The 11,157-nt window shown below is 35.2% G+C and overlaps 1 protein-coding gene across 1 annotated transcript; it reads right to left on the bottom strand.

Moving 5' to 3' along the window:
- Positions 1–1,670: 1,670 nt before the first annotated feature.
- Positions 1,671–10,893, bottom strand: LOC105677802 (uncharacterized). The gene is made up of 9 exons (XM_012376658.2): positions 6,830–10,893; positions 5,497–5,733; positions 5,250–5,318; positions 5,100–5,165; positions 4,907–5,029; positions 4,733–4,792; positions 4,576–4,644; positions 4,241–4,450; positions 1,671–4,069 (listed from the first exon to the last, which is right to left on the bottom strand). Exons 1-9 carry the CDS (start codon positions 8,165–8,167, stop codon positions 3,752–3,754), a joined length of 2,490 nt encoding a protein of 829 aa, XP_012232081.2. The 5' UTR covers positions 8,168–10,893; the 3' UTR covers positions 1,671–3,751.
- Positions 10,894–11,157: the final 264 nt, after the last annotated feature.

Here is an 11,157-nt window from a genome sequence, read left to right as displayed (position 1 = left end):
ATAAATTGTGTAATTAAAAAAAAAATCAAACATAAATACTGTGCCAATGAATTATTGATTGCAACACAAATATTTACAATGATAAAGTGCGTTATGCTAATAGACGCATCTCTTACTTTTTCATGATGTAATACAATATATAATATCGTCGATATACTTAATTGCGCGCTAAATTCATAATTTGAACTTTGACATTTCTCCAGGGCGATAGCCGACGCGTGTTCTAGTTATTGCGAATTTATTCAGCGCTGTCTACGCAGCGCCGGGTTTTTAGCCAATGGCATTAATCAAGTTGCACTAATCGCATGTCAACGACCTCGATAACGACGATGAAAGTAGCCTCGTTTTAATTTTACACGCGTAAAACGACGGCGTGATGTAAGCTCGAAAGAAATATAATTCAACTTTGTCGAATAACATTTACGTCCAATTTGCAATTACGAAGAGAAATTCAAATAAAAAATAAATTTTTATAAATTATAAAATAAATTGTAAATTATTTTTAATTAATGTGATAATTAAAATTTAAATATTCCAAGACAGACCTGTATTGATTTCTATAACATTATTTAAGCTTGTTTGATTATTTCATTGAGATGATCGATGTAATAAAATCGACGATTAAATATTGCATAATGTAAATGATAGACATGTCTGTATGCTATTGTGCTGAAAGTGTCTGCCCGTCGCAACAACAACTGCGAGGGTCAATCATTGACCTCTAGTCTACGAAAAGTTTCACTTTCTTTGATGGTAGAAAGTTACTGCGGCCTTCGATGTGTCATATTGCGGTCCTTAATCGTTCGTTGCTGGATTCGCGTTTGACATTTATGATTTTTTGTAAAATCATAAAATATTCAAGATTGAATAGAATATCATAGAATATTCAAGATTTATTTCATTCACTTTTTAAAATTTTTTTTTCCCCTTTTTATAAATTAATTTCTATTTGACATATTCTTTTTTTTTTACTTTCTTGTTTTTTTGCTATTCCGACAAATCCTTGGTATAATTTATACGCTTAATTGTTACAATAATTTTTTTAAAAGCCATTGCTTCATCAAATGTTAACTGTATGTATGAGTTTTATGGTCTACTGACTATACTGTGCCGAGCATGCTATCATAATACGTACACGAGTAAGACAAGAAGTGATATCTGCACGCAATGCCATGGCGCCTTGGCTTGCCGGAAGAAGTTCATCTTCCGTATAATGTCCGTCTAGAAAGATTCATAGGTCAAATAGTGAAACGTGCTTTCACCTGAAAGAGTAATCGAGGGGATCGATACGACGCAATTCTTTGACATTTTTACAAAAACAAGTCTTTAATCAAATAAAAAGCAATATCAGGTGACTTGTCGTTGAAACCGCAACTTTTTCTTACTCGTTAATTGCAATCACTTAATTGCGCCTACATGCTTGGGAAATTCCGAGCCGCTAATTTCAACCACGATGTACTCATAGTATTTTTTCTATAGTTGTCTTATTTCGCACAATTTGGAGAGAAAATTACTGTTTGTTATTAACAAAAATAATTATAAAATAAGAGATACAAATACGAATAAAATAAATTTTTTAAAAAGACAAAAGAAAAATAGATAAATATTGAAAAATGCAGATAATTCTTCTACTCATTCTTGTGTGTGAAGACAACGCAACAATTAATTCGTATTACTCATATATGTATTATGGTGGTGATATACGCGGCAGAGGACGATCAGCAGACCGTAAAACTCACTTCAAAAGAATATAAAAGAATGTAAGAGAAAACTATTTAATATGATTTAATTTATTGCATTTTAGCACGTTTTTGGATTTCGGAAAATGATGTCAATAATATGCGTAAATTCAGGATATAAGTATGGCTAATTAATTTTTATTACCGTCAGAGGTATTCGGGACTTTTTGATTTATCATATAGATATGACCGACATCGAAGTGAAACCACAGAGCACGTCAGATGCATCGATTAATAGACTTTGAAATCACCGCGTGAAGCAAGCGCGGATTGACGCAAATAGATTATTACGAAATGTACATTGAAAGTGTGTCAGATCCTTAGGGATTTTATTTGAGAGTTCAATTCGAGGAACATAGACCGAATTCCTTGCACCTGATGATGCAGCGGGAAATTTTAGTGTCGCAGACTTTCACCTTCGACTAAACGAAAGAGTCAAGTACCAATTTGTTGCTTCAGGCAATTATATTGACGTGTACGCAACGTTATGCATAGATCTGCGTCCTGTCTGTTTGCTTGCCTTGCGCACTATTAGTTAATTTCACGAGCCATTAAAATAAATTGTTAACGTGTGGTGTCAAGTCGTATTTCTTCATCCGACAGGTAAAATTAAAAAAAAAAAAGATAAAACAAGGTGTTCACAAAGGGCAGAGAAACGCGGAGAAACGGGAACACGGATTGTTACTTTATGCGAATTGCGTAAATCGGTCGATTTATAACGACGCCGAGGTACTTTCGATTTGGGTGCCGGTTATACGCAGAAACGATAGAGATAGAGCTCGGAAAAGAAAGAGAGAAAGAAAGGGAATAATGCTGCGCTCCGAGCGTCTCATTAAAAATTTTCGAGCTATGCAAATTGCCGGCTTCAACAGATTTTACGCAGTGAACGAATACCAACATTTTCAACACTTGTAATTCTCATTTCGTCACATTATTAGAGAGAATTGTTTGCTGAGATTGTTAAATTATTATTCTGACTATCCGTAATGGTAAAAGAAAAACAAGGAAAGACATGCAAACGTGCATGTCCAGAACGCACTGCATATCCGTGAAATGCGTAATGCTTATCAGCTTATTGTAAAGTTTGTCTATGTAATTTTCTTAATTACATATTATCTCGTAAGTCTGTTCTTCGTCAGCTGTTATGTTTTTTTTTATCCAAGAGATTTTGTTTCGTTTAAACAGGAAAAAGTTATAAGAACGAAGTGTGCCGAAAGGAGTTGAACATCTGCAGAAATGTTCGTTACTTCCGCGTATGAACTCTTGCGCATATATCCCGGACACGATACGTAGCACCAGATCCGGATAATGTATAACTGGCGCACGCACGCAAGCAACCGGTTTTTAAATACACTTTATGCGCCTTTACGTATCCTGTGCATGTTCTGAATAAAACAAATATTCTTCCTGCTAATAAAAGAAGTGCTGTTTGTTCTCGTTAAAGTTATTGTATAATTATAACTTTCTAGAAAATATTTTTCAGTTAAAATCAAATCATTTTTAAGACTCTTTTCACTAATGCCATTAAAAAATAATAGTAGTAAATAATTTTAATTAATAAGATTATTTTTTTCATAATATTAAATAAACTTTATTATTTACATGTACTAGTGTTATTGTGTGATGATTATTTAATATCTATTAATCTTAGTCGTTAAAATGTAATTGACAATTTTTTTATATATCTCACACTTAATTATTCGTAGATGATATTGTAAATGAGGCTAAAATGATAATTTGCGCTGACATCATCTGTGTTCTTCGCAATTAGATTATCCTGTTATTAAACAGAAACCAATATACCCACATGTTTTCAATTATAATGAGTTCATTGTTGCAAAATCATTATCAGGATTTCTAAAAGAAGTCACGCGTCGGCTCTTGCTCCATATTCCATCTATGCAAAAAGTCTTTTCAAAGAGATTTTCACTATAAAGCTAAAAATTAATTCTAAGCATTTTCACAGTATCAAAATTGTATCAAAATTGTATCAAAATTGTACAAATTGTCCATTAAATAAATTTCCTTATTTGATATCGGAGGTGTCTTCGCACAAATTCTGCGGGAGAATCATCCGACGGAGGTCTCAGAGGTGGTGAATAAGGTGGATTTGTTGGGTGGTACGTGGGTGCACTGTACATGGGTGCACCGTACTCGGGCTTGGGCGGCTCCTTCGATTCCGATGAAGTAGTTGACAGTTGAGCGCTGGAGGTTGACGACGCGCCTGATAGACCCGCACTGGAGGAGGATGACGCAGCCGATAGCTTCAAGATAGCGCCGAGGATCTCCTTTAAGGACGCGCTTATCATGTCCTTGAAACTTGGAGGCGGCTACAAAGTCGATTGAGAATTTCTTTCAAGCATTTCTGCCCAAATATAGTACAGCAGAAAATTATTTTTTTACACACAATTACTGAATAAATGTAAGATAAAATTTCTAATTGTCAGTTTAGTGAATAAAGATTTATTGGAAAAAAGGATAGAAAGAAAAAAATTACCCACCGGTTTATAACCGTAGCCACCATACGTTGTAGGTGCATAGTATGCATCGGGTTTTTGATAAGTAGGACCGCCTTGATAAGTAGGACCGCCTTGATAAGTAGGACTTTTAGCAGGACCGCTGGAACCTGCACTGGCACCAGCAAGCACACCTGACACAAGTGAGCTAACTAGAGGTTTAACGTCAGAATTACCAGCTTGAGCGGAGAGTTCCTGAGATATAGACACAAAAAGCGTTTATCTTGTTTAGTAAAATATATAAAAAAATTAAAATAGAAGAAAAATCATCGAATAAGCATACGAAAAATATGCGGAAATCATAATCTTGTGATGCGTACTTTACTCAGCTTAGAAGTAATACTGGCGATAAGGCCCGACAATACTGACTGCCCGTATGCATCTTGCGGCTAAAATCGACAAATAAATGATGATATAAGACCGCTATTAAAAAATACAAGTCATAAATTTGAGAGGATTTCTAAAATTATAAATTACCGTACTAAGAGGACCAGTTAATGACGTAATTAAAGATGCCGATCCCTCTTTACCTCCGGGCTAAAAATTAAATCAAAAGCTGTCCGTTTATATTTATTCTCATTTTTGCATAAAATTTATGCAATTTTTTTCACATATTCGCATTTCCTTAATTTTACGAAATAAAATTCTTACACCGCTGCTGGTGCGACTCAACGGACCGATCAGAGGGCCCGAAAGAGGTCCGATCAACGGTGCTATCAATTGAATGATAGGTCCTAAAATAGCGCCAGAATCACTACCTTGTCCTTCTGGCCCCTGAAACAAAGTGATTTCATATTTTAGTCTTTAGCTGATTTAGTTGGAAATTATTGTTCACTAAGCTTACTTCGCTGAGTTTTTGAGAGAGTGGCAGTAGGACTGCTGGAATATCGACTCCTCCTTCCTCATCTGGCTAGAAAAAGATGGATACTTTGTCATTATATAATTAAATTTTATTATAAATGAGAGGGACGTGCGTAGAAATTTTCAATCTTACGTCAGAAAGTCCTTCGAGAAGAGGAATTGCGCCTTGAAGCACCTCCGCTATATCGACATCGGATTCCGGCTGAAATATATTATAAATTGTAGATAAAATATTGCATATTGCATATTAATGTTTTTACACGCTAAATTTAATTCTGAAATTGCGATATAACGTAAAGTGTGAGAGAGATCAAACATATGGAAAATTAAAAAATATTTTAGCAGTATACGTATGCAAGTTTGTTGATGCATTATCGTACATCACTAAGTTCTTCAAGAATTGGCGCAGCTAATGGTAATAAATCGAGTATGGCTTGTATAGATCCACCCTCTTCTTCTTCCTCGTCATCATCATCTTCTTGTTTTTCACTCTGCTCATCGTCATCGCCATTGCCATCGTCATCGCTATCGACATCGCCATCGGCATCGCCATCGGCATTGCCATCGGCATTGCCATCGGCATTGCCATCGTCATCGCCATCGTCATCGTCATCACCCTACATTTAGCATTATCACATAATCAATATCATCACACACAATAAATATTACCGTAATAAATAACTTTACGCAATACTTTTATAACAAATGGAAAAATACAAATTGTGCGTACATTTAATTGCTGCGCTAGAAACGTTTGATTGCGTCTTCCCCGATTAGGCAACTGAAATAAATAATTGAGTTAGTGATATTTTAATTCAAACCTTTTTAATTTGCCATATTAATTAGCAAGTGTAAAATATGTAAATAAATACAATAATTTATTGCCAACAAAATTACTGCGCATATAAAGTGAAAAATCAGGTTTTTTGTATTTCTTATTAGTTCATTATTTTTATTACCCTCGACATGAATTCACGGATTTCATCATTATTTCTGCTTATAGTAAGTACAAGAGAAAAAATTCTGATTCTCACTTGTGTAACGTTGACATGACACTTCCATACATATTTATAAATTCGAATGTCGCGATTCGTGAAATATCGTGTTCGTCGATTGCGTATTCTGAATTTCACTTTTCCGCAATTGTGGCGATTCTAAATTTCTATCCATTTTTATCTATATAATTTATCTACACTTATCTATATTATTTTTTTAACAATGCGTAAAATACGATAAGCTAAATACGTATAATTAATGCTGTAAAGTGTAATTTTCGAAGATTAATAAAATCCGATAGATTTAACGAGCGAGAAAGATGTACTAAACAACTGTGCACAATCAAAGTGCGATTTAATTTCTAAACGCGGATGCAAATACGAAGCAGATTAACTTTCACGTTTAAGAACCACTTGTCAAGCATGACTATTGATCCAATTCTTTATAGTGATTTCGCAAATAAAATTGCGATAATATCAGCTTTATTTTTTATAAGCGTTGCATAAATGTGCTACTCTTTTGGTCATGACGTATTTATCTCTTTCCGGTATTACAAATTTAATTGACGTTCGTTAGCTTGAATGCAAATTATTTGAAGTGTATTTGTGAAATTAAAAGTTAAGTAAATGAAATTGACGATACTTGTAAAATTAAAAAAAAATAAAGCATATGTTATTTATAAAAAAAATAATAAAATTATATTCGTCATCTACTTACCTCGTCCTCAAAGGCCACCTGTATTTTCTGCGAGTTCGTACCTTTTAAGATAGACAGTACAGGTGTCGCGACGCTGACTTCGGTGGAATTTTTCGGCAGTTTTCTCAGGATACCCAACATTCTCAACAAATCGCCGAGTGCAGATGATTGTCGCTTTATCGACGAATGTTGCTTCTTCGTTGCAGTCTTCGTCTTTTTCTCGCTTTTCTTTTTATTCCCACGCGCATTTTGTTCCTTCCTCGCTTTTCCTTCCTTTTCCACATTTCCTTTCTGTATTTTATTTTTCCTCGCATCTGTAGTAAAATTATTGAGAATGACGTTGACTTGTCCGGATTCATTCGTAAGTGTATAGTTTTTTTCAAAGAACGGTGGAAACCTGTTAAAAGGTTCTTTGTTACGAATCGTAAAGTGATCCTTCGGCCGCTTATTCGGATCTACTATTGTAGCTGCTGCAGGCTGTCGAGTGATTGTCACCAGCGCTTGGAATGGGAAAGTCAACAATGGTCTGTCGAAGCTTGAATTTCTATTAGTTAATTCATCGTTTATATTGATCGGTAACACTTGTCCGCCGAGCTCGTTATCGAAAGGCTTGATGTGAAAATTAAGGGCATTCTTCGTAGTCTGAAGCTTCGCCGGCTCCTCGAAGACGGAAGCGTTTTTATCAATAAAGTTCTCGTACGTAGCGATATTGAACCCCGTCAATGGCAACGGGAGATACGTGGCGGCGGGTGGCTGTAAAAAAATCTCGGGGCTCCCGAAGATGTCGATCTCGCTTTGCTGGAAGGGACTTCCGAATGCGGCAGCTGGATCTCCAAAGTTCGCGTATTGTCCGAAATCGGTCGGCTCGTTGATACCCGATGTTGACAGGCCGAAGGGATCCTGCATTGGATCGGTAGCTTTCATTTCTCCTATTGGCAAGGGATAAGCAACCACTTTTTCGTCACCTCTCTGCATAGGCGGCTCCTTGAGTCTGCGCGCCGGATAATTCAAGCCTTGCCGCTTCTCGTCGGGAGAGCCCTTCTTCATCATTTCTTTCGACTTGAAGTCGGAATTATCCATAAAAGGCTGTCGTTTATCCGATTGCGCATTACTCAAATTGTTCGCCGTGAAGTTGATCTTCGAAGTCACCAGATTCATTACGTACTTGGACCAGGCGAGTAAGTCTTCCTTCGATGTAATCTTGAGCGGTAACTGGATCTCCAAGATTTTCGGGGAGGTCGAAAAACCTCTTTCACTTTCGTTCGTCGAACGCTTCCGGGATTTCACAGGCGCCGAGATCGCGATGTTGGACATCACCAAAATTAAAATGCAGTTTAACCGGGACAATACAAGGAGCATCTTGAAAATTATTATGTTCCAAATGCTATTATCTTGCTCAAGAAATTTGTAATTTTAGGTATAAATAATTAACAAGCAATGTTGATGTCATGATTTTCCATGGAAAATCTGCATTGTCTCTTATATTTCATTGATTTATTTTGACATAATTTTTATGACTAAATTAACTCATAACTGCTTAAAAATAGAACACTTGTGCTTTCGATTTCACACTTCACTCACAATTATAATAAAGCAGAATGACTATCCTCCACTCACACCAAGTTACATGTCGAGATAACTTAATTGAGCTTGTCAATAAAATGAAATTATTTAATCGACAGTTCGTTTAATTTTGTTAAAGAACTAGACCGGTCTCGGAAGGAAGAGCTCGTAGGAGGATTGCACTTGAGGAACTGGACAGTTGACTAGAAAAATGGCTACTTTATAGGCTGGCCCTAATCAGAGGTCTGTTTTTCCCCGATCGCGGAAGCATGCATTTTTTTCCATACACCATCGAGATATCGGCTTCGGTAATCATAACGTGCATCGGAGCGGCGGCGGTCGCGCTCACTTCCGTCGTTGCGTTTCCTTCTCGACGAGGTCTTCCTCTCTCCGATATTTAGATAATTGCGGGCAGGCGGGCGAGTATGTAATGCGAAACGCACGTGATGACAGACACGAGTGACTTTCGTAAGGACGACGAGTACCTAATCTTGTAAAAGCGTGTAGCAACTTTGTAGTGTTGTAAATGGCGAAATTTTCTGACGATAGTGAACGGGCATTACATTGGACGGCGACGAGCGGCCGCTGATTACCGCGTGATTAAGCGATTGCGCGTAAATCGTCGTCGATGCGCGGAACTCATCGAAACGAGTTCACCGTTTATGCGTCCTCTTCCGGGTGAAACAACGTCGTCGATACCGAACACAACTGTTTCACAATACTTAGCTTTATTAAGAGTCTATTGTTAAATTAAATATAATTTCCGGCCGTATTCACTTGTTAACTTACATCGTTAGATATTACACATAATAATAAAAACTCGACGAGCAAGTTTCAAAACACATTAATTTTTTTATACATTTAGAATTTTTTAAAAATCAACTTTAAGGTCAACAATTTAGTTTTGTTTTTCTCAATAAAAAAAACCATGTTTTTATTTCACAGATGTATTTTTCTTATAAAACAATCGATGAAGTGAAATTGTGGCAGTAGAGTGAAGTTCTTTCAGCCATACCCGTGATCGTGAAATTCTAAGAGGTAACAATGAGAGCAAGCTTCGGTAATGAGAAACTGCATCCTGCTTTTCATCAGACACAAAGCAAGGACGCGTTCACACTCGCTCGCGCTAATGATAATTCTCATGGCTCAGTAGTCGAAAGTAGCCAATTCAGCTAAGTATACGCAGAATGGAAAGTCGATGAAGATGAAATCTTGGAGAATTCTATTTTACGAGTTGCTTCGAACGACATGCATTATGCAACTTGTATTTATATTTCATGAGTTTCATTACGAAATTATAATTTAATCGAGTGGTTCAGTGCCACAGTTGTCTAAACAGCAAAATTTTGTAATTACTAATTCCTGTAATTTTAAAAATTATGTCCAAGTTTTGACTTCAATAACTTATTTCAAAAAAACTGTTGTTTAGGCAACTCTGACACTGAATCACTTAATTGATCATTTGATAGTTTGGCTACTATAATAATTCTTTTTGTAAATTTTTTGCAGATTTTGAAATTCAAAAATTATTTAACAAGATTATTTAACACACACACACTATCGAATAATAAATAATTAAAGTAATAAATTTCGAGACAACAATTATTTTGAACTTTTTCACAAAATACTAAAATATGCAAAATGCAAATTTAGAGAAAATGATAGTTTACGACCGTTGAAATATTTCACTTTTGAAAATTATTCACAAAATTTCAGAATATGCATAATAAAAAAACGGATACAAAATATGAATTTTAAATATTTCTTTAATACACGTAAAATGAAGAGTTAGTAACCTTTCACTTTTTACATATAAATCATTCCAATGTTACAATCGCCATAATATAAAACAGATCATAAGAAATTCCATATAATATTGTAATTATTTAGCAAAATAACAGTTATTTTGACATATATGTGATGCTAAAAATTATTACCACATATTTTATTTCTACATTTTTTGAGAAAATGTAGTAATAATTTAGACATAAATTGTGGAGTACAATAAAATTTATATCTTTAGCGAAACTTGGATGCTCAATCAAGCGCAATAAAATCGAAGGGGAAAAAAGAATGGAACATACGAGGGGACGGCCGTTGGACTTTCCATTGCACAAATGCACGGTCAGTGTGCGATGTGCTGTCAGACCATTTGTGCGATTCGCAACGCCGTGTTTGCAGCGTATTCTTCCGTCTGTATCTGGTAAAACCACTACAATTTTCCGTAAAGAGAAATAAAGGCAAGAATAATATAACTGTGTTATATTAACACTAGTTAGTATTATATAAAAATAAAATATAAATCAAATATATAGATACGTAATTCACATATTAAAAAATATAAAAAAATAAAATATATCTATATAATTCATATTTGCATATTAAATTACAATTCTTTAAATAAAAAATATAACAATTATAGTACAAAATGTAAGTATTTTGAAAAAAAGTAGATGCAAAAATTAAAAAAAAAACAACTGTCCATTTTATGTATTACATTTTGCTTAACATAATTGCTTCTTCCAGATTGAAAAATTAAAAAAAAAGAAAAGAGAAATGGTGATCTATGGGTAAGTTAAAAATGAGGTAAATCGTCACTTATAAAGGAAGCCAGATCAGTCAGCAATGAAGTAAAAACTGGTTTTGTCGAAATTCACGTGAACTTATCACCATTATTAGTCGCCTGTCCGCCTTTCATTCTCGATCAGTCCAACTCAAACTGATTTGTTTAGCTATAATCAGACGGACCTTAACTCTTTACAGATCAATATGCATCGGTCGGCTGA

The sequence above is a fragment of the Linepithema humile genome, chromosome 4, assembly GCF_040581485.1.
Source record: "Linepithema humile isolate Giens D197 chromosome 4, Lhum_UNIL_v1.0, whole genome shotgun sequence".
In the NCBI taxonomy this organism is placed as follows: domain Eukaryota; kingdom Metazoa; phylum Arthropoda; class Insecta; order Hymenoptera; family Formicidae; genus Linepithema; species Linepithema humile.
The sequence above is the reverse complement of the archived record's forward strand: the minus strand, read 5'-3'. Positions and strand labels throughout refer to the sequence as shown.

What these genes read in the sequence shown, in the direction of transcription:
- LOC105677802 (XM_012376658.2), bottom strand. Translation starts at nt 8,167, where the DNA reads ATGCTCCTTGTATTGTCCCGGTTAAACTGCATTTTAATTTTGGTGATG. An exon ending in TGAGTCGCACCAGCAGCGGT is followed by an intron (nt 4,793 to 4,906) that starts GTAAGAATTTTA and finishes TTTAATTTTTAG; the next exon opens with CCCGGAGGTAAAGAGGGATC. An exon ending in TAACTGGTCCTCTTAGTACG is followed by an intron (nt 4,645 to 4,732) that starts GTAATTTATAAT and finishes TGTCGATTTTAG; the next exon opens with CCGCAAGATGCATACGGGCA.